Source organism: Lytechinus variegatus, chromosome 8 (assembly GCF_018143015.1).
Source record: "Lytechinus variegatus isolate NC3 chromosome 8, Lvar_3.0, whole genome shotgun sequence".
NCBI lineage: Eukaryota > Metazoa > Echinodermata > Echinoidea > Temnopleuroida > Toxopneustidae > Lytechinus > Lytechinus variegatus.
In genome coordinates, this window is record NC_054747.1 from 11,107,922 (window position 1) to 11,132,610 (window position 24,689).

Here is a 24,689-nt window from a genome sequence, read left to right on the forward strand (position 1 = left end):
CACTATTTAAAATCAGGATGTTTTTATGGTTCCATGACATTTGCTCCGGCGACAATTGCTCTGATGGAAAATCTGAACATAAACCCAAAACATAACACCTATCCCCCCAAAACTAAATAAATCCTGTACTAAATCTTTACATTATTCTGAACCAAAACCTCTATTACAATCCTAACTCTAACCCTATGCCCTCTGAGATCACAAGACTGAAGCAGATGTCACAGGAGCATATGTTGTGTCACTGGCTCGTATTCTGAAGTCAAGTTTAACCTAAACTCGGGTTTAAAGTTGTGGAAAACGAATTGTTTCATAAATCACTAACAGTAGAGATATCATATTTCAAATTCAAATTCAAATTCATTTATTTCACATCTCTTAAAAAACAGGGTACAATGTAATAGTGAGTTAATCTAATTGAGTACACACAACATTGACAGTTGTACATTATTTAGACAAAATTGACAACTGAAGACAAACATAAAATATAAAGTATATGAATGGAATGTGAGGGAGTAACAAAAAGCCATTGGCATATCTAGGCTACTCCCTTTTTACATTCATAATTGATAAGGAAACAAACAGGATCTTCCAATCAACTTTTGAGATTGAAAAACAAAGATCTCAAGCTCATTTGGCTCTCAAATCATTCATAATTGTCTAGAAAGTATAAATAGATGATTGTCTTCACCATCGATGAATCAGGAAAGAGCACAGTTAACATAAGAAACATACAACTTAATAATAATTTTGATTCTTTTGGCTTCCCATACTTAAACAACTTTAAACCTGGGTATTAGTTAAACCCAACTTATGTCCAATGTCTTTAATGGTTCAATGGCAAGGCAAGATGCATGATTGATTGTTCACTAGGCAAGAAGGGTGTAGTGATTCGAGAAGGAACTCCCACCTGTTTGGTTATTGAATGTTCCGATCGGGCAGGGGAACTCAACAGCGTATCTTGTACCCGCTGGACAATAGTGACCGGATGGACATAGGCCAGTGATGTTGAGGACGACCGGGGCCAGTGTGTTATCACAGTAGTAGCCAGCTGGACATTGCTTGCAGGAGCTCTGGCCGATCTCATTCTGGAAGGTGCCGTTCTCGCAGATCTGAGGGTCAAAGCTTCCTGCCTCGCAGAAATAGCCTTCGGGACAGCTGTGGGTATGGGGGGGGGGGAACAATCACAGATTAAATTGGAGCAATTTGCAATCATATTATCATATTTAATGTTCTCCTACACTCTATACTGTATTATAATAAATAATAATAATATCATAGGATTTGTATAGTGCAAGCATCCACCTGCTAGGTGCTCAAGGCACTCCTATATTACCCCTGCTAAGATAGGCTACCGATATGTCTATCTCAAGTGAAAAATAGAAGAAAAAAATTACGTACAATTCAGATTTCCCCTTACAGTTATTGATGTTTCAGGGTAAAATAAGATGAGAACACAATAGATCTTTGACGTGTTTAAATCTTTGATATACAAAATCCATAATGTGAATAGATTATACCATGATTGATATTATTATTACAAGACTAAGCAAAGAACAGCTATACTTACACATATTCCGCTGGTGCAGATACATTCTGTCCACCTGGACAGTAGAAGCCAGCATCGCACTGTCCAGCCGACGTCTCCCTTCCCACACCAGGACAAAACTCGCCCAATGGACAGGACAAGCAGTCGCCTATAGCACTGTTCTCTTCAGAGTCCAGGTAGTAGCCAGTGGGGCAAGGGATCGGGGCGGGGCTACCCTCGGGGCAGTAGTGACCTACAGGGCAGATAGCCCCGGTGCTGTTGTCCCGTGGGTCGGGGTCCGATGCGCCAAGGGTGCAGTAGAATCCTGGAAAATGAAGATAGATGAACATGAACAAGAATTATACATAAAGAATATACACACATCCACCTTGTGAGGTGCTCAAGGCCCTCCTACATTACACTGGCTATGGCTAGGCTACAGATTCTGGTGCTCAAAGCTTTTTGAGGAATTATTTCCTCGAACCTGTTAACCTCACCAGGACTGAGTGCAGCACATTGTGCATCAATATATTCTGTAAAAGTGTTGTGGCTCAGTGGATAAGTCTCTTGACTTTGAACAGCAAGGTCTGGGTTCGATACCCACTGCAGCAATCAGATCCTTTGACATGGCGTTTATTTTCATTTGCCACTATCCACTCAGGTGAAGCAAATGGGAGTGGGTAGGAAAAAAATCCTTGAATGCTCGAGCGTCCTATCAGGGTAGCCTTGCTAAAGCCAGGGTAAGAATATTCAGCGCTATGAAACATTGTATTAAGCGCTGTATAAATGTTGCATATTCTTGCTGAAGAAAATTACGCCATGGATGGGATTCGAACCCACGACCTCTGTTTCAAAGTCCGGTGATTAAAATCCACTGGTCCACAACGCTCCACAAGGAGAAGTTATATACTATGAAACCTTTCAATTTGTGACAACCAAAGGAAAACACAAAGAAGACAGGTTCTTCTCAAGATAATTTCCCTATATGAGAATCGTTTTTTTTTCATGGTCACTATTATAAATCCACCAATCTAGTCCAGTCTAGTCTTCTCACCTTGGGAGCAATTACCAGTCGGTGTGTCCAGACCAGCGGTTTGGCAGTACATCCCTGGAGTGCATTGAGTAGGAGCATAAGATGCTTCAGGGCAGAAGGTACCGGGCTGACATTCTCCCCCGTGGGTCGTTGTCATGGACGATGAGGAGTTACCGGAGCAGTACCAACCTAAAGTTGACAGAAAGTGAAATAATACACATGTCACGGCATACGATAGTATTTCTATAAGATGAGGTGAGATCAAGTATATAAAATAACCCCCAGAAGAAGTACATGTACATGTATTTGTAACATTGTTTCTCAATACATTGTTTTTATCAATGTCATCAAGATCCATTGTTATGTTACAACATGTATTTTTATCGTTACCATCACTGCAGTCAACATGATCATAATCATCTACATGTACAATCACCATCTGCATCATCTTCACCATCATTATCATCATCACCATCATCATCATCATCATCATCACCATCATCATCACCATCATTATCATCATCGTCATTTTGCTCTCTTCTAAACGCCTTGAGCATTTAATTAAAAATGGAAAAGACCCTATTTAAATCATATGTATTATCATTATTATTATCATCACCATCATCATCATCATCATCATCATCATCACCACCATCATCATCATCACCACCATCATCACCAACATCATCGCCATCATCACCATCACCACCATCATCGTCATCATCATCACCACCACCATCATCGTCATCACCATCATCACCACCATCAACATCATCATCCTCACCACCAATATCATCATCACCATCAACATCATCATCCTCATGACCAATATCATCACCACCATCACCATCATCATCACCATCATCATTATCATCTCATCACCATAATAATCATCACCACCATCATCACCATCATCATCATCATCACCGTCATCATCATCACAATCATCATCATCATCATCGTCATCATCACCATCTTCATCACCATCATCATCATCATCACCACCATTATCATCACCATCATTGTCACCATTTCCATTGTCAATATTATCACCATAATCACTCTTTATCATTATCATCACCACCATCACCCCCATCATCATCATTATAAACATCAGCATCACCATCAGCACCTCCACCACCATCACAGCCTTCCTTACCTGGAGAGCAAGGTCCGGTCGGGTAACCCAGTCCGTCAATCTCACAGTAGTACCCTCCTGGACAGGCGATACAGTCACTCATCTCAGTAGCATGTGTAGTGTTGTAGTATGTCCCGTCCGGGCAGGGGTACTCGTAGATGGAAGTCGTGCCGATCGGACAATAGTGACCCTCTGGACAGGGCGTGTCCTCGTAGGTGACCGCACCTGCAATAGATACGATGCAAAGATGTTCAAAGTACTATGCTTTGTAGGGTTGATTGAGATGCCTATGCCAATATAGGAATACATTACAATACCTTACTGATTGCAACAAGTAATCCTGATCTGGGCCCCAACTTACAAAGAGTTATGATTGATCCGATCAATCATAACTCTATGGAAATCCATCAGTGCCTACGAAAAATTGTCCTTGTATGTCCTTTGTATGCAAAAAGAAGCGCAGTCGATTTTTTTGAAAACAATGAATGCATGAATATACATCACAGCTAGAAAATATTTTGAACATGTATCATAGATATTGATGTTGGTGGCCGTCCATAGTTACGATTGATCAGATCAATCGGAACTCTTTGTAAGATGGGGCCCTGATACTCAAGGCGAAAGGTGGTCACCTGGGAAAGAATGAAAAGTCTTTCCCCTTCCTTACACACCGTTCCTTATCTGAAACTAGTCCCTGATCCTGATCAAGAAAGGAGGCCTTTGCTTCATTTAGTCACATGCGGGTTATTCAAAAGATTCCAAGCCTCTTTCATGTGCAAGACATAGTGAAGTGCCTACAGAATCCCCCAAATCTCAACCAATATGAAGGTCTCCTCTTCAGCCGATTCATCATTCACCGAGAGAAGCCAATTGATAGTTGGCGAAATGTAGCAACAGTGAGTTGTATTCCCCTTTTTAAAAATTAATTTTACCTACATTTTCATATTTCTTTCAAATATTTTGAAGCTGCAAAGGTATTTTATAATTTTTTCAAACCAATTTATCAAATAAATGACGAATATAACAATTGCCATCTCAATATTACCCTCCAAAGATCACGCTCACCTTCAAGACAGTAGTACCCGGCCGGGCAATCCCAGCATGCCTCTAATCCCGTAGTATTAGCGAACGACCCAGCTTCGCATTCTATCGGTTGATTGGACCCCCGAGGGCAGTATGACCCCTCGGGGCAGATGCCGCCGACACCGGTGTGTTCGCCGAGGACGGCGCAGGATGCGTTTACCAGGGTGGAGTTGTTGTTGCCGTTGGGGTCGGCTCGGTCTACACCGTATTCGCAGTAAAAACCTGGAAGAAGAAAGGGGTATCAATTAAAAATTGTTTGAAAAAATGTCCCTTTCATTTACCTGTCCCATCAAATCCAACATGTGAGTTTGTAAAGTACCGATATCTGGTTGCATTATAAGAGAGGTTGATGAAACCAGACAAAAAAAATAATATAGGTTTTATTTTGGGGGGCTAAGTTTGACAACCAGCTGCCAAAATCTGTGACATTGGATAAGCTTTAATACTGAAGTGAATGGGGATATTACAAGGCTCTTCTTTAATTTCTAGATCTCTTTTGATATTTTGGGGTCAAAATTGCCCCGAGCCCCCCCCATGTATTTTTTTTATAATGATAATAATACATTACAGGTACCCCAACTCACCTGGATCACATTCTGTTATGTAATCAGTCTGAGCCACCTCTCCACAGTAATAACCACCAGGACACTGCCGACATTCTAGCTCTTCAGAGAGACTGGTATCATTGTTATAGGTTCCACGGGGGCAAGGCTGCCAGTCGATACCGGTTCCGTCTGGGCAGTAGTAGCCTTCCGGACACATCGCTATGAGGTCCCCAAGCACACAATACCTGAAATAGGAAAGATAGAGAGATCAGTGACAAAGCTGCAAGTCGATACCGGTTTCGTCTGGGCAGTAGTACCCCTCTGAATACACGAGTATGAGGTCCCCAAGAACACATCACTGTAGAGGTCCCCAAGAACACAATACACATAGACCTGGTATTGGAAAGATAGAGATATCGGTATCGTTGTTATAGGTCTCACGAGGGTAAGGCTACAAGTCGATACCGGTTCTGTATGGGCAGTAGTAGCTCTCATACTCCCCACCATCATCACTATCAGCATTTTCACGGTTAACATTATCATCATCATCATATCACCACCATCATCACCACCACCATCATCATATCACCACCATCATCATCATGACTACCAATCAGGACTTACCATCCTGCAGGGCAAACGAAACACTCTGATGCGTGCGTCTGATTCATGTACGTTCCGTTCTCGCATAGCAGCGGCTCGGTGGAGTTGAGCGGGCAGTAATGACTGACCGTACAGGGATAGTCGTACGGTCTGGATGAGTTCTGACCAGCTGGACAGTAGTATCCAGGCTCACATGGACCAGTTGGCTCAACAAGACCTAGAAAATAAATTGACCAATAGAAAATCAATACCAGTTATTAAATGGATTAACATCAAATTAACACATAAAGGCGAACAGCTTGTATAACGTCAAGATTAATTAACGTCTGATCCTCAAATTGGCCAAAATCATTCATATCTATTAATTCTTAAACTCTGAAAAAAAACATCGAGACAACGATCCGCATGATGATAGCAACACTTTTCAATACAATGCCAATTTGCATTTTAAATCCAGTGATTTTTTTCTTTCTTTTATTGCATAACAAAACAATACGTGACCTGTAACCCCCAAACCAATAAGTTGCCATGGGAAAGGTTCTATATAGTTGCAAAAACAGAAGCTAGGTCTTCAGAAGCTAAAAATGACCCCAAAAAAATTCTGTAAGAAAGAATATTTCCAGTTCTTCATACTTGTCAAAATTTGAAGTAGTTTCATTAAAGATAAGATTTAAGTGTTTCTCTGACATCATTTATTCTGGACTGAATTGAGGTTTCGCTGAAATTGTACATGTATAATGCAAGCAGCGCGTACTCGGGTGAATCCTGAACTTCAAACCTTGTTGGTTTCTCCTTATTTTCTGAAGCTCTCGCTGAATTTCTTCGGCATTGGATCAAGTATTTGTGTGGGTATTGACAAGTTATTTATCATTTCAAAGCTTAGGATGTGCCTATTCAAGCTTAAAGGTAAAAGACAGTAGTTGCATCAATTATTTAATGTGAATGTGTTTTAATTCAAGGTTAACTGTCAAAATATTATCATACATCTAGATCTGGAATATCAATGTAGACTTATCTTTGTAAAATCATGAATTCTTAGCTCAAAATTGATAATTCTGATGATCACTAACACAGAAAAACATATGTGGGACAGTGTATTAATATTGCACCGAAAAACAACATTTGATGGAATTCTGTGCTTATATTGCTTTCTTTATCAGATATTACGCATTTTCTTATAGAGCTACTTGACAAATACCTTTTACTTGTACATACAAACACTTTAGTGGTAATTTCATTGGATTCTCATTTTGAGATTGTTACCACAACTGGGGCCCGTTGCAGAAAGAGTTGCAATCAATTGCAATCAATTGCAACTCTAAAAATCATGCGCAGCTTGATTTTCAACCAATCAACAGCGCGTATTTAGGACTTGCAATTGATTTTTTTACATGCGTTTAAAAGCAACTCTTTCTGCAACGGGCCCCTGGTATCATTGATTAAAATAAATAATACATTGCAATATACTGACCTTGTGTTTCGCAGTAACTGCCTGGCGTACAATCAGTGCAGTCACCGACCTCTATCTGACCTTGGTAGGGGTTAAAGGTCCCCTCTGGACATCCAGTGGGTGAAGGTGACCCCTCTGGACAATAGTGACCCTCCGTACAGGTCATCTCTGTGCGTGACGAAGACCCCAGAGGGCAGTAGAACCCTTCTTGGCAGAGGCCTGAATGGAGAAAGATTTTAATAATTGAGGGCTTAGAACTGATGTGTGTGTTTAGTATCAAGCATTAAAGAATGGACAAACGTAGTGAGTTTTCTCTGTGGGGGCCTAAATGGAGAAAGAGATTTAAATGATGGAGGGGGACTTAAAACTGATGTGCTCATACGCTGCAGTAAAGGATGGACAGAAGTAGTGAGCTGTCCTGGCAAAGGCATAGATGGAGAAAGAAGATTTAATGATTGAAGGGGGACTTAAAACTGTGCATATACAGCATTAGAGAATGGTCAAGTAAAAAATAGACAAGCCTTTCACAAACTAATCTAACATCCAGTAATATCCAGCAAGACAGTACATGTACATACAAACTAATCCAACTTCACATGTAATAACACCAACACTTAACAACACTTTACCTTTGGTGTCAGTGAGATTAACACCCTCACAGTAGTAACCAGCTAGATACTGTGTACAAGTAATAACTCCTTACCTTCGGTGTCAGTGAGATTGGCATTCTCACAGTAGTATCCAGCTAGACACTGTGTACAAGTAATAACACCAACACTAAATAACACCTTACCTTCAGTGTCAGTGAGATTGACACTCTCACAGTAGTATCCAGCTAGACACTGTGTACAAGTAATAACACCAACACTAAATAACACCTTACCTTCAGTGTCAGTGAGATTGACACTCTCACAGTAGTATCCAGCTAGACACTGTGTACAAGTAATAACACCAAGACTAAATAACACCTTACCTTCAGTGTCAGTGAGATTGACACTCTCACAGTAGTATCAAGCTAGACACTGTGTTCAAGTAATAACACCAAGACTAAATAACACCTTACCTTCAGTGTCAGTGAGATTGACACTCTCACAGTAGTATCCAGCTAGACACTGTGTACAAGTAATAACACCAAGACTAAATAACACCTTACCTTCAGTGTCAGTGAGATTAACACTCTCACAGTAGTATCCAGCTAGACACTGTGTACAAGTAATAACACCAAGACTAAATAACACCTTACCTTCAGTGTCAGTGAGATTGACACTCTCACAGTAGTATCAAGCTAGACACTGTGTTCAAGTAATAATACCAAGACTAAATAACACCTTACCTTCAGTGTCAGTGAGATTAACACTCTCACAGTAGTATCAAGCTAGACACTGTGTACAAGTAATAACACCAACACTAAATAACACCTTACCTTCAGTGTCAGTGAGATTAACACTCTCACAGTAGTATCCAGCTAGACACTGAGTACAAGTAATAACACCAACACTAAATAACATCTTACCTTTTGTGTCAGTGAGATTAACACTCTCACAGTAGTATCCAGCTAGACACTGTGTAAAAGTAATAACACCAACACTAAATAACACCTTACATTTGGTGTCAGTGAGATTGACATTCTCACAGTAGTATCCAGCTAGACACTGTGTACAAGTAATAACACCAACACTAAATAACTCCTTACCTTCAGTGTCAGTGAGATTGACACTCTCACAGTAGTATCCAGCTAGACACTGTGTACAAGTAATAACACCAAGACTAAATAACACCTTACCTTCAGTGTCAGTGAGATTGACACTCTCACAGTAGTTTCAAGCTAGACACTGTGTTCAAGTAATAACACCAAGACTAAATAACACCTTACCTTCAGTGTCAGTGAGATTGACACTCTCACAGTAGTATCCAGCTAGACACTGTGTACAAGTAATAACACCAAGACTAAATAACACCTTACCTTCAGTGTCAGTGAGATTGACACTCTCACAGTAGTATCCAGCTAGACATTGTGTACACTGCGTAACATTGTGTAGACCCATTTGATTGCTGAAAGTACCGGCGGGGCACTGGTACGGCTCGGATGTGCCTTCTGGACAGTAGAAACCTAAAATATAATATAGAAATTAAATATATATAAAATATAAATTCAAGATATGGGCCTACTTATGTGAATTTACACTTTATCTTTTCATACACTGTATATTTATAATTGCATTATTTATATAATTTTGTAACACCAATATGTTAGTACAAAGAACTCATTTTAAAATCAGAACAACTTAAAGATAAATTCCAGTTTTGGTAACGATCTCAAAATGACTTTTTACAGAATCTAATATAATAACCACCCAAGTGTCTGTTTGTATGAATAAAAAATATGTGCCAAAGGATTCTGGGAGAAACTGTGTAATTGCTGAGAAATAAGCAAAATAAGCGCGGATTCGGTGACTTCCGTCGGGTCTTTATTCCAGCAATAATAATACACTGTCCCACGTGTGCCTATCTGTGTTGGTGATCTTCAGTGTGAACGTTTTTCAGCGTAGATTTCAAGATTTCACAAAGTTCAGTTTATGTAACTGTACCAGATCTTCATCCTCGATGATATACTGACAATTAAGCCTGGTTTTACAGACTTTCTCATGAAATCAGTGTTTACTGCAACTACTAGAATTTCTCTTTAAGTTCAACCATGAGATAGCATATCCCCTCCTTCCCCCTTCTCATCATTTTACTATGAATTTTGTTATGAATTGAATCGACGCGTTTGATATGTAAATAATTATCATCTCTTTTTTTATGTTTGTTTATGTATACCGTACTGTATTCATTTTATGTTGCCCTGTATTACGTTCGTCTAGAACTGATAACCTGGGCCCATTGTTGTATTTGATTCCCTTTTCTATGAATAAAAGGTGATTTCTAAAAAAAAAAAACATTACAACATTCAGAGACGGGCGGGTGGTGGGGGGTGGCTTTTACACACAGAGGTCGTTCAAAGACATTTCAGTGGTCATATTAGGCTCCGATCTTTATATGATATCGAAAAGCTTGAACAAATTTCGAAGAAGGAACTTCATAAGAAATTCATGAAACTGGATAACAGTTCATCATCCTAGGCCAACAAAATTCAACCAACATTGCCATTATATTAAACAAGTTTGAGATCAATATTCTCTTTCTTCAAGCACAATTTGATTCTCTGTAATAAATTAACAATAATAATATAGGGTATTTATATTGCGCACATATCCACCTTGTTAGGTGCTCAAGGCGCTCCTATATTACCCGGCTAAGCTAGGCGTTCATAGCGCACACAGCTTTTAAGGAATTACTTCCTACCGGTACCCATTTACCTCACCTGGGTTGAGTGCAGCACATTGTGGATCAGTTCCTTGCTGAAGGAAATTACGCCATGGCTGGGATTCGAACCCACGACCCTCTGTTTCAAAGTCCAAAGACTAATCCACTGGGCCACAACGCTCCACAACATCTATAAATACATGACTTTCATTTTTGTTTGTGTGTTCATTGTTTCTTTTTATATAAATATAATTTCAATTATTTGTAAATATTGTAATTTATTTGTTATTTGGTATGATTATTTTCATAAAGTAGTGAACTCACCTGCAGGGCAGACGTCAGCATCATATCCTAGATCCGGTGTAGATGTGTTAGCGTACTGTCTGCAGTAATATCCAGCGTTGCATAGATCACTGGGAGATGTCAGTCCTACTTCTTCACAGTAATACCCACCTATATAAAAATATGTTGGAATTGATTATTCATTTTATCCTGTTATACATCTATGACAAAAACAAGGCATTAAGATCTTAATCGCTAGAGGGTATTCATTTGTCTCGCAATCTACTATGGTCAACAAGGAAATTCGTGATCACTCTCGCAAAAAGCGTTCACTGGCTTTCTAGGATATTCGTGATCAATCTCTCAAAAAGTGATTGCGAGACAAATGAATACCCTCTAGCGATGATTTCAATCCGCAATAATGAACCTATTTAGCATTAAGATCTTCTTCATAACAATAAGGTACCAGGGGTATGTAACAGTTACATCATTTGATAACACTGAAAACAAACACATTTAATTTTCAAGATATTACTAAGTATTAAGAAATTACCCGTAAAACCAATTTTTTTTTAATAGCATAATGGTTCAGAATGTAATTTTAGAAATATTCCAGGAGTCAGGGCAAATACTCCACGAATCGCAGATGAGTGTAATGGGAGGAGAAGGAGAAGTGAAAGGAGAAGAACAACAACAAAAACAAGAAAAACAAGTAGAAGTAGAAAAAGAGGGAGAAGAAAAATGAGAGGAAGAGGAAAAAAAAAAAGAGGCGTAGCTTTCTTTCCTCACCTGTACAAGCAGTACACTGCGATTCCCGTGCATATCCCGTCTCATTGCCATAGGTGCCGGTAGGGCAAGGGAATTCATCGGCTCTGGTAGTACCCGCTGGGCAGTAATAGCCAGCTGGGCAAGTGATGTTTGCTGTGACAACACCGTTTGAACTAAGAGAAAAGACATGCCAATTAGATGGTTACTGTTTTTCCTGAGAATATTCAATGTAAATCAATTGAATGATAGCAATCGTCAATCAATTCTAGTCAATTCAAATCAATTGCCAGAGACAGAAATGGATGATGTTGGTGATGGTGATGATGATGATACTGATGATGATGATGGTGATGACAGTGATGATGATGATAATGATGATGGTGATGACAGTGATAATGATGATAATGATGATGATAATGATGATGGTGATGATGATGATGATAATGATGATGGTGATGATGATGATGACAATGATGAAGGTGATGATGATAATGATAATGATGATGGCGATGATGATGATAATGATGACGGTGATGATGATGATGATAATGATGATGGTGATGATGGTGATGACGGTGATGATGATAATGATGATGATAATGATGATGACGGTGATGATGATGATAATGATGATGATAATGATGATGATGGTGATGATGATGATGATAATGATGATGGTGATGATGATGATGATGATGATAATGATGATGGTGATGATGATGATGATAATGATGACGGTGATGATGATGATGATAATGATGACAGTGATGATGATGATAATGACGGTGATGATGATGATGATAATGATGACGGTGATGATGATGATGGTGATGATGATGATGATGATGATGGTGATGACGATGATGATAATAATGATAATGATGACGGTGATGATGATGAAGATAATGATGACAGTGATGATGGTGATGATGATGATAATGATGATGATAATGATGATGGTGATGATGATGATGATAATGATGATGATGATGATGATGATGATCATGATGATGATCATGATGACGATGGTGATGATGGTAATGATGATGATGATGACCATGATGGTACATGTAAAACAAGAGGGAAAATAATGATGATGATGATAAAATTGATTGAGGTCAGTATGTGAGACGTACATTGTTCTACCATTATCTAATATTATCTTACATGTTACATGAATGACTTGTATAAGTGACAAGAAGTGCAATAGTTCTATAGAAAATCCAAACTGTTAAGTGAGAAATGTTGACATCAAATTACCAGCGGTCCTATAGAATACCTTCAATTCAACATGGAACCCATAAAACAACAAAATATAAGTCCTTTCATACGACTTGGTCACTGGCGACTATTTGACTTGAAAGAATTTGAAAGAGTTAGCAATAACATGGTTTGTTCTCCCTTTTCATCCAAATGGCACTTTTCTCACTTCCTCCTCCCAACTTTGCAACTCTACATGAAAATCATTCAATTTCACTTAAATCATTCCTTACTTATCACAATAGTACCCCTCTGGGCACGTATCACACGTCCACTGGCCTTCTTCAGTTTGGTAAGTTCCGCCTGGACACAGGATGGGGTCAAAGGTCATCTCAGGACAGTAGAAGCCAACAGGGCAAGGGACTGCATCCGCTACCTGCTGGCCGGGCGTACAGTAGAACCCTCGGCTGCAATTACCTGAGAGAGAAAGAGAAAAGCTTGTGTAATCATAATTTTGCGCAACAACTGCAAATTGACAATTGGAATAGGTATTAATGATATGCAAGGAATTTATGATCTTGTCCTAGATACCTGTCAAGCAGTAAGATATTTACATTACTCTCATACATAACATAACATTACTCAAATAAGTTATCATTACCTTTCTCCATCCCTCATGCAAATTAATAATTATAATAATAGTAATAATAACAGTTTGTTTACCAAGGGTAGCCACTTCAGTTCCAAAAACTGTTTTCCCAGTGGACCCTGCTATTATTATTACCCTGGCTTTAGCTTGGCTACCTACATGTATAGGCTACCTACATATACAGGCGTTCAAGCATTCAAGGAATTTCTTCCTACCGGATACCCATTCACTTCACCAAGGTTGGGCGCAGCACAATGTGGGTGAAGTTCCCCTCCCCATCCATTCAAATCTGTAACTCTCTCTCTCCTCTCCCTTTACCTCTCTCACTCATCCTGTATGAACAATCAAAGTTCAAATTCATGTATATTGACCAGAGTAATTGACACACAACCATACATACATTACACTAGGAAAATGAAAAACAAAGCAACTAAATAGAAGATTCTCTTTTCTTGCTCACCTGAGGGCGCTGTCAGATTATGATCTCCGCAGTACTGTCCATGTGTGCAATCCAGACAGTCTGTGACGTTCTCATTCCTAAGGGAGGGGCTATACGTCCCCAGGGGACAGGCCAGAGGATAGGAAGACCCCTCCCCGCAGTAGAACCCAGCCGGGCATTCATCCCCGGTCGATCCGTCCAGGGGCGTGGGTGTCGTCGCAGCCAGCGTGCAGTAGAACCCTGGGGCACACATGTCCGTGGGGGCAGGAAGGCCGGCAATGTCACAGTAATAGCCAGGGGTGCATGGGACGGGTGCATCAGAGCCTAGAAGCAAAGAATTCAAGCAGATATTGTATATTTTGATAAAGTATGCAAGGCTAACAGAACTGCAGTGGCTGTAGAACTCAGACAGGCCAGGAATACCAGGGTGAACAACCTTTATAAAAGTTGCGAGTATTCCCTGTCCACACTGCCAAAGACTAATAAGGGCACAGAATGGCCTGACTAGTTCTTGCACACCTATCAAAGGTGGTCCTCAATGCATGAATGGACAAACATATATCATTTGGTAGTGTACCCTAATACTTGTAAACAGTACATGTATGCAGTAAATAAATCACAATGTACCTTTATTCAGACTGATCGAAAGAAAACTAACTGACAGTAAAAATTACAGCAGGTTGTTCAACATGAAATCACTCATGAGGCACACCTTGAAAGGCTTGAGGTAGACCAAAGAAAATGATACTAATAGGAGAACACAACATTGGAGCAATTAAATGAGAGAAGGGTCAAGTAAACAGAAGAGAGTAGTCAGAAAGAGAGGAAAATGAAAGAAGTTAGAAGAAAGAAAATTTATGTGCATTAGGTACATGTACCTATTGACACCAGCGGCATGATTACGAGATAAATCAGAACTAGAGGAAACCTACCCATTGGGCAATAGAACCCTGGTTGACATTCTCCACCGTTGTCAGTCCCGTTTGGAGTGTAGGCGCTCTCTGTGCAGTACCAGCCCTCGTCACACTCTCCTGTGTAGTTACTGTTACCGTACCCAGCGCAGTAGCGACCTCCGGGACAGGCTAGGCACTCGTCCATTGACTTGGCATTGTACTGGGGTTGGTAGGTTCCTGGTGGGCAGCGGAACTCGTAGGCATGGGTCGTTCCGTTGGGACAGTACTGACCTGAAGGGAAAAACAGTTATATCATTTCAACAGACTTTGATCAAGGAGCAAACGAGGTGAACTACAAGTAGAGTTTACATTGAATGTTGTTTGACAGATATAACATGGGGAAAATAAAGCAACAATGGATGAAAAGTATTTCAAAATTTTTATCCTATGATTCGTATGACGAAGTTCTAAAGGATCTTAACCAACTTACCAGGCACGCATGGTGTACTAGATAGCTCTGTAGCATTGGCCATGCAGTAGTAGCCTTCGGGACACACCATACACTCAGCCTACCGCGTTAGACTGGTGTAGGTTCAAGGTATCCTACATTATGATGAATTCCTGAAGGATCTTAACCAACTTACCTGGCAGACATGGTGTACTAGAGAACTCTGTAGCATTGGCCATGCAGTAGTAGCCTTCAGGACACACCATACACTCAGGCTGTTGCGTGAGACTGTTGTAGGTTCCGGCCTCGCATGGGATCGGCAGAGATGACCCCTCAGGACAGTAATGACCGATCGGACAGATTCCTCCTTCACCTGGTCAAGAGGTCAATTTTAAAACCTTACTTGGATATTACTTTGGATAATCATATCAAATTCTTCTATAATTCCATCTCCTTCATGAAAAGGAGCTCATGGGTGACTCGAGAAAGAACTGCATTGGATTTGAGGATGCAAGAGCTGGCAAATAATTATCTAAAAATAACTTTGATGGACATTGGCTTATTGAATATCATGCAGCTCTGCACCAGGAATGTTTAACTTATGGAACGGTTTTGGAAATGGGGGGGGGGGGGTGGGGCTAACCATATAGAAAATATTAATAAGAGACCCTGTTCCACAGCCTCAATAAATGGTTACCCACTAGAGCCAGGCTGTCCTTAACATAATCAGAGAGATTTCAGTGGTCACGAGGCTTATAATCCACTTAAAAACCATTCAAACAAATCTCTTCATAACAAAGGCAATGGGCTGTGGGATGAGATTTATGAGAAAGAATCACAAACTTTGTCCAGGACAAAAGTGCTTCAGGCTGTGGAAAACACTTATTTCAATATGGTATTTGAAACGTTTGAATAACGAGCATTACATAAACGCTGATAATGTATTGCATTGAAATCACAGTGCTCAACCTGGGATAGGTTTGCTTCCTGACATAGATTTGAACACTAGCTTTTTTTTAAAAATCAATCTTGGGGGAAGAGAGGAGAGGAGTGAGTCCTTACCGGTGAAGTATGTCTGTTCAGGGCAAGCACATGTCGAGTTGACCAAGGTCTCGTTGTCAGCCCCAGGGTCTGGCCTATCGACACCAGACGTACAGTAGTAACCTGAGGGAAGGAAAGAGGAAAAAGGTCCAAAAATTAATGATTTACCATTAAAATTCCAATGTACATAAACTGATAAAATGCTGTGCAAAAACAAAATGCATTTAGTATACTGAAACACAGACAGTGACTGACATTTACAGCAATTGTTGGGTCTTATGACAAGTCTAGACTAAGATCGACCTTCCTGTGTTGAATTAGTAGTAATTTCCCGCTTAAGTTAAGTTAGAAAGCAAATTCAGATCACATTTTACCAGTAAAATACTAGAAAAATACACCAGAAAGTAGCCAGTACTTTTTGGAAAAAAAGACAAAGAATAACTGGGGGTTTGCATCTGCAAACTAACAGAGAGGCCCATAATCTAAAGTCCGGTTTAACTTAGCCAATGGTCTAACCCTGCGCTAAAATTGTGGGAAAATGTACTCATTCATTAGGCTATAACGGCGATGAAAATTTATTAAGTTTCGTCCCTAGGACAGTTATGAACGATCTGAGCAACGGATGAGCTGATAAGTCAAACTCATCGTATGAAGATTTGTCATAAATGGATATCCCTAGTTGAACCACAAATTTAGACTTAGAGTTTAAATCAAACCCAAGTTCAGAATACAGGCCATACCCACTGATACCAATGGAAACTAAAACTATTACTAGCAAATACTTTTGCTTACCTGCAGAGCAGTTCCCTGATGTTTCTGTGAGATGAGATCCCATACAATACTGACCGCCATCACAAGGCAGACATTCTCCTTGATGAGCCAACCCTTCATCAGGGCTATAGGTACCAGCTGGACATGGTTGCCAGTCAAGACCAGTGCCTAAGAAATATCAACCATATCACAAAATAATAATAATAACAATATGCGACATTTATATAGTGCTTAATAAAATGTTTCTAAGCGCTGTATACTAGTATTACCCCTCTTTGGGATGGCTATCCTGGTCAGACGCTCGTGCATTCAAGGAATTCCTTCCTACCGCGTAGGCATTTACTACTCCTGGGTGGAGCGTCGCAAATGTAGATAAACGCCTTGCCAAAAAATACAGTCAAAGATAAATGCCAATTGTGGTAACAATTTCAATATGACCTTCAAAGTGTTTGTATATATAAATACAAAAAAGAAAATAGGGATGCTGGGGAATTTATGTAAACTGCTGAGAAATTAGCAAAACTAGCGTGACATTCCAGTCTCATGTCAGGGCTTTTGCCAAGCAATGATAAAACACTGTAGCACATGTGTTTACAGGTACATGTATATCCATTGGTGATCTTCAGTGTGATCATGTTTTAGCTCAAATTCAATGCTTTTACAAAAATATAGTCAAAACATTCTACGTAAATGTACATGTACCAGATGCACATGTAAATCTATGGTGATATACATGTAGTGACAATTAACCTTGATTTTTAAAGGTCTCCTCATGCAACTATTTTTTTCACTACAACTATGGGCCCTTGGCTATAAGTCACAGGAGTTTGATTAGAATAGCAAAACAGATGCTTCTCATAAAAAAAAGAAATAGTTCTCACCGGCAGGGCAGTAGTATCCCGCAGGGCACGGCTGGGCATTCATCGAGGCGTTCGCGGGGCCGACGGGGGTGCAGTAGTACCTCTCGGGACACTCATGGCACTCCGAAGCTCCAGAATAGTTAGCGTAGAATCCGCTGGGGCACGAGAGGTAGATCTCGCTGCCGTTGGGACAGTGGACTCCGATCGGGCAGAGGTAGTCAGGAGGGTTGGGCTGGCTCTGACCGACGGGGCAGTACCATCCTCCCCAGCATTCGTCGGTGGCGGCGGTCTGGCCGCTCGCTGGGCAGAAGAAACCAGCTGTTGGGGGATGATCATAGGCGTTTATATAGCGCCATCTACATAGAAATAATCTATTCCGAGGCGCATTGATATTATTATTATCAGGGGTGTGAGTGGTCACAAATAGAAAGATCTGAAAAAAGCTGAAGAGTGTTGAAAAAGTCTGATATAGAAGAGCAGCTAAAAATAAGCTAAAATTAAGCTGAAAATCAAAAAAAAAAATCTAAAATCAGACAAAAAGCAGAACTCTCACACCCCTGTATTATTATCCCAGCTTTAGCTCGAGCTGCCTTTCAGCGCTTAGTGCATTCAAGGAATGAATCCTGCTGGGTACCCATTCCCCTCACCTGGGTCAAGTGCAGCACATAGGGTCTAGGGGACTATAGGGGACAATAGAGTGTTTAATCAATCAGTTTGGTAGTAATAAAAAGAGAAATTGATGAATGATTATGACCATGAAGGTACTGTTGATTAAATGACAAACATGGTTGTGATGATGATGATGAGAATGACGATGAAAATGATGACAGTGAAGAAGAATGATGGGGACTACAAAATAATATAATAAAATCAATATGAGGACATTTGTGGTGAAGCTAGGGGATAGAAAGACAATTATGGCAAAGATGTTGGTGATGATGTTTATAAGGTGGCAGAGGAAGGAGAGTTGGAGGAAAAAACAGGATGAAATTGATGGGGGGTAATGATGAGGATGATAATGATAGTGATTAAGACACGGACAGTGATCCTATTTTCAATGTTGCAGGTAAATGTTTACATTTTAATAATAATTGTTAATAATAACTAATAACAGAAAACTGAATATCCATGTATTTTTGACATGTAGTAATCACAACACTTATAGTCTACACAAACAGGCTTAAAGAATGGAAACTCTGCTTTACCTGTGCAGTTGAAGCATTCTTCCTGAGCGGTAAGACCCGGTTGATCCGACCAAGAGCCTGGATCACATAGACTAGGCAGAGTAGATCCCTCGGGGCAGTAGCTTCCAGCCGGACACTGCACGAAGGTTGCAACATCAGCTCCAGATTCACAGTAAAAACCTAAACAAGGTGACGAAATGGGTTTACATTCAGATGGTCTATTACTCGGGTAGTATAATAACACATGGACTGAACTTATTTGGATGGTGTATATGTATATCTATTTGGTCTACTATTGATTCGGTGTGATGTCCGCTTAGGCCGCACTACACTTGGTCTTATACCAAGTTAGTTCAATTCTCATCAATGGTCTGTTTTCCATTTCATCTCTTAATTACTTGGGAGGATTTCCTAATGCCTTTCAGATAACTATTTCAATATTTGTGTATTCCGTTGGCGGTAATCCGAACTGTCGTACAACACATACCACGGTGCAAACCTATTTCAGAGAAAATCGCTTTTCACATGCAAATTCGATGCAGTTCCCAGTGCCGATACGATGGTTTGGCTGACTGCGCACATTGAAATCGTGGTCAGTCAAAACGACGTATCGCTCTGTTACAGCACACGTTTCCAATGGGATTTGCAAATTTTATCAAAAATTTGTATGGCATTGAAGTGAAATTCCTCTCATATGTTAGAAAATAACATAAACTGCTGCCTAGAAATTTAGTTATGAATAGAGTAGGACTTGTATTTTCATTTAATGCAAAAGTCTCAAAATCAATTTTTTGACCAAACTTGACTGATACAACGGTTTGAATGACTGCCGACGATTTAAAGCAAGAGACTACTGTTCCATAAGGCAGTCTACATAAATACTGATACAAGAATCTGCTACTTTTCCTGACTTCCAGACGGGACCCCGCCCCTACCCCCCATCTTCTAAGTCTGACTCACCAGCACCACATAAGGGTCCAGTCGTATTCATGCCATAGTCTGGACAGTAGCGTCCACCGGTGCAGTTCAGGCACTCGCTGACAGCCTCACGTCTGACCGATGGATTGTAGGTGCCCGGAGGACATGCCTGAGGTTGGGCTGACCCTTCGACGCAGTAATGACCGACTGGACATTCGTTGTTGTCATCATCGAAAGTAGGTGTGGAGGAGTTGGATCCAAGTTTACAGTAGTATCCTGGTGGTTAAAGAAAGTGAAATTATTAAAGGGGAATCCAACCCAAGTAAAAACTTGTTTTTATAAGAAAAAGAAAAATCAGACAACTTGATAGGTGCTAGTTTGAACAATATCGGACAAATAACAAGAAAGTTATGAATTTTTAAAATTTGTAAATATTGGTAATCACTATACCTATGGAGACTTCAAATTGTGATGTCATAGTGATGTAAGGCAAGGACTACTCTTCCATGTACTTCAATACATATTATGGCTAAAATGTCATTTTCCCCAAAAGTTTTATTTCAAATTGTATTTTTCTTTCATGAGGACATTAAACAATATACTACCTGGGTTATAATTTGATTACTGCCCTAGGGGAATGGGTAATTAGGAGAAAACCACAAATCCCTGATAATAAAGTACATGGCCTATGGGAAAGTTGTCCTTGCCCCTTGTCATAATTTACTTACCCAGTTGCCAATTTGATATCTACATGGTATTAGTGATCTCAATTTTAAAGCAGCTATAACTTTCTTATTGCTTGTCCGATTTCTTTCAAACTTTCACCATTCTGTTTAATTCATTTTTCTCCTTTCCAACACAACATTCTATGGCCAAGGCTGGATTCCCCTTTAAAGGGGAAGTAATCTGAAATAGTTGCCCGGCAGTTAGAGTGCCTGCCTAATGAACGAGAGATGGTGGGTTCATTTCTCTGGCCGAGTCAAAGCAAAGACCTACACGCATGGAACCTTCTACCTTCTTGCCAGCCACTCGCAGTGTTAGAGTGGAGAAGGCTAACAATTACATACATGTATTATGCGAGACAGGGGTCAGCTGGAAGAATAGCTTACAGCTGAAATGGCTATCCTGGGGAAAAAAAATGAGTTATTCATTATTATTATTTCAATCTCAGGGTCGTGTGGTCCAGTGGTTAGAGCATTGGACTCATAATCGCAAGGTTGTTTGAGTTCGAATCCCAACTCTGCCATTGTCTCCACTTTGATAAAAAGGCCCAAGAGTGATATCTGTCGTCTATAACGTCAGCCACTATGACTGATTAACCTAGACGTAAAACGTTTCATAGGTAATTGGTTATATGCCAGCATGGTGTTCACCAGCAAAAAATGCTGTCCTGCCGAGTTCCTACGGGAGTTACCACAAACAGCAACAGAAAGATTAGTGATAGACTTGATTTGTTTTACTTAGGCAAAGAATAACAGGATGTGGCATAACAACCAAATGTGAATTACATGTATGGTCAGTTCCCCCATGTGTGCACGGTCTCCTAAGTCTGCGCACCCACGTATCTGCGCAATTCTAGTGAAAGAAGATACGCAACGAGCACGAACTTTACACATGCTATGCATAGACAGGTATTCTTTAAAAAATCCGACTCAAAATGGTGGAAAAATAATGAATTTAGGGCATTTCATGTGACAGCCTCAAAATGCAGCCTTTGTCATCAAAATCCCTGAATCGTGTGCAAAGTGAATGAGTGCGCAGACATGGGGTACCATTTTTTTTTCAATCTGAAAATTACTGCCCGAGGTTTTTTCCAAGAAAATCCTATATTTCTTTCAAATTTTTACGAGATATTTGGCACACTAACTCATTATGATGTAAGGAACATTATCAACTGAAAGATTTTGTGAAATAAGAAGAAATTCATGTTAAATCTTAACTCAAATTGTTAGGTGCGCAGACTTGGGGCTCACCATCATACTAGTAGTGTCATTTCTTTGGCACATTTCTACTGAGCCCAACTTTTGCTACTACTTGTAAAGGCCACCAGACACCTTAAGACCAGACTGGTTGCCGACTGGCTTGCGACTGAGTGATGGGAGAAGTGACATCACAGCTCTTGTCAGCTTGAGAGTCGCTGTCTGGTCAGAGACAAGTCGCAAGGAAAATCGTAAGGATTTGACATGTCGAATCCTTATGACTGGATCGCAAGCTCAATCCGACTTCCGGCCAATCAGACAGCAGAGGTGCACGGTGCCATTGCCATTCCTAACCAACCCAATACCGTACCTGCAGTACAAGGTGCAACCGGTTCTTCAAGACCTTCCTGATCGCAGTAGAATCCTCCAGAGCACTGTTGGCAATCATCTATCTCTATCCTGTGGGTCAGGTTGTTGAAGGTTCCTTGAGGGCAGGCATACTGCGTGGCATACTCTGTATTCAGAGGGCAGTAGTAACCTAACACACAAAGGAGGAGGGATTATTATTATCATAAGTGAAAACATTTCATGGAATTTCATTTATTGGTTTCTGCAACTCTTTTCCATAAACACATTAACAACGAAAATACAATAACAATATACCTATAACTGACAAGCAGAACATTGAATAAAATTGCATTTTCTATTGTTACATCTCGATTTTTAGAAGCTTGCAGGGGTTGCCACTACAAGCTAACCTAGTAGAAAATACAATAACAATATATGTATAACTGACAAGCAGAACATTGAATAAAATTGCATTTTCTATTATTACATATCGATTTCTAGAAGCTTGCAGGGGTCGCCACTACAAGCTAAGCTTGACTGCGTGGTAACCATAGCAAACATAGCCTATTTCAAAGAGAAAATTTTTTTCTTCAAAAAATCCAAAGTTGTACAGTAAAGTTAGATAACAGAGGAGATATCAGTGTGTTTTTTTCATATATCTTTTCCCAGAGGGCTTGGAAGTTTTTTAAAGATTGCACTGGCCAACATCTCAAGCTTGAATGAACCAACAACCTCAAACCTCCATTCCTAATTATTTTTATTAAGCTCTCGCTGAATATCTTCTACATTCAAAGAAGTACTTGTGTGGGTCATTTTTTGGTCACTTTAAACAGGTTATACATCATTTTAAAGCTTAGGATGTGCTTCATCAAGCTCAATAAGATTCTCAAAATTCATTTCGGGAGACTTATGGTTGTCTTGGGGTGGCCGGTCACATATGCCTTACCTTGTGGACAGTAAGAATCGTTGAAGAGAACCACTGGTTCCATGGTGCTATCACAGAAGAACCCTGTGGGGCAATCCTTGCAGGAAGATTGGCCGACCTCATCCTGGTATTCGCCGGAAATACAGCGGATGGGTGAAGGGCTCCCTCGTGGGCAGTAATGGCCTGTCAGGAAGAACATATTCTAGGTTGAAAATTGTTTGTAACGAGGATTGAAACAGCTGAGAAACCTCTTTTGAAAGGGAAAATTATGGGTAATGTCGCTCTTTCCCTGTCAATACCGTTCCATGAAATTTGCTTGGGCGACAATTCCTCTGCTGTATATTCAACACACTAATGGAATGACCAACTTTAACCCTGAATTTAACACTATACCCTTCCCCAAACCTAACATAAAACCCTATTGCAACCCTAACCATAAGCCTACATCTTAAATGAAATAAAGCCCAGAGCAATTGTCGCAAAAGCAGATGTTGTGTGGCTGTCAAGACAACATCGCTATCCAGGGTCGGATTCAGGATATTCCAAAAGAGCGGGCATTTTGTACAGGAAAAATATGACAAGCAAAACAAAAAGGTCCTCACTTGCGTTTGCATGGCATATTATTCCACCTAAAAATATTTTTGGGCCTCTCAGAGGGGGGGGGGGGCACGAGCCAGATGTGCCCCTACGTGGATTAACCACTGTCGCTATCAATGACTGTGGCTTGAAATGCAATTGAACCACTTGATAATATGCCCTACCACATTGACATTTGCATAAACAAAATTGTAATTTCACGCTACCATATCAGAATTACTACCCAACCAATTGCTAAAAATTCTGCTACATGGGTACCCTGTCAGATGCAAAGGCCTACCTCACAGAGTAAGTGAATATTCCATGTTTTAATGGGGGTTGGTGTTTTTTTTTCCATTAAGCCATACAATTGAGTCTTGAAACTCATGTTGGAATATTCCCAGGGAGTGGGAAAAGTGCATATATTGTGTGCGGACATGCCCAGATCCGATCGCCGGGGTGAAGATATACCTGTAAAGAGCTTGGAGATGAAGTTCTCATGCAATATATAAAAGTGGAATACTATCATTATTATCAAACCCACCTAGCGTGCAGTTGTACTCAGCCGGCGTAGCCTCGCTCTGTCCAGCCGGGCAGTAGTACCCTGGCCAGCACTCGTCTGTCGGTACCACGTTACCACTGCCGGCACAGTATGATCCGGGGATACAGTCGAGGCAGTCTGACTCCATGTCGTTGCGGGTGCTGTTCAGGAATGTGCCGGAGCCACAGAGGATCGGCGAGTCGCTGCCCATTGGGCAGTAAGCACCCATAGGGCACTCGTCGCC

General features: G+C 40.4%; 1 protein-coding gene across 1 annotated transcript in view; it reads right to left on the reverse strand.

Moving 5' to 3' along the window:
- The window catches only part of LOC121420643, a 166,570-nt gene that overhangs the window by 101,930 nt on the left and 39,951 nt on the right, over positions 1–24,689 (reverse strand). The window contains exons 34-57 of the mRNA XM_041615306.1: positions 24,449–24,688; positions 23,350–23,511; positions 22,426–22,593; positions 20,179–20,412; positions 19,240–19,398; positions 18,056–18,352; positions 17,196–17,342; positions 16,425–16,526; positions 15,559–15,735; positions 14,954–15,205; positions 14,043–14,345; positions 13,227–13,410; positions 11,755–11,906; positions 11,008–11,136; positions 9,341–9,487; positions 8,171–8,350; positions 7,399–7,596; positions 5,949–6,144; positions 5,364–5,569; positions 4,762–5,001; positions 3,718–3,921; positions 2,580–2,747; positions 1,568–1,850; positions 908–1,155 (exon numbers count right to left, since the gene is read on the reverse strand). Coding sequence (XP_041471240.1) covers positions 908–1,155; positions 1,568–1,850; positions 2,580–2,747; positions 3,718–3,921; positions 4,762–5,001; positions 5,364–5,569; positions 5,949–6,144; positions 7,399–7,596; positions 8,171–8,350; positions 9,341–9,487; positions 11,008–11,136; positions 11,755–11,906; positions 13,227–13,410; positions 14,043–14,345; positions 14,954–15,205; positions 15,559–15,735; positions 16,425–16,526; positions 17,196–17,342; positions 18,056–18,352; positions 19,240–19,398; positions 20,179–20,412; positions 22,426–22,593; positions 23,350–23,511; positions 24,449–24,688 — 4,776 coding nt within the window. The remainder of the gene's footprint in view (positions 1–907; positions 1,156–1,567; positions 1,851–2,579; positions 2,748–3,717; positions 3,922–4,761; positions 5,002–5,363; positions 5,570–5,948; positions 6,145–7,398; positions 7,597–8,170; positions 8,351–9,340; positions 9,488–11,007; positions 11,137–11,754; positions 11,907–13,226; positions 13,411–14,042; positions 14,346–14,953; positions 15,206–15,558; positions 15,736–16,424; positions 16,527–17,195; positions 17,343–18,055; positions 18,353–19,239; positions 19,399–20,178; positions 20,413–22,425; positions 22,594–23,349; positions 23,512–24,448; position 24,689) is intronic.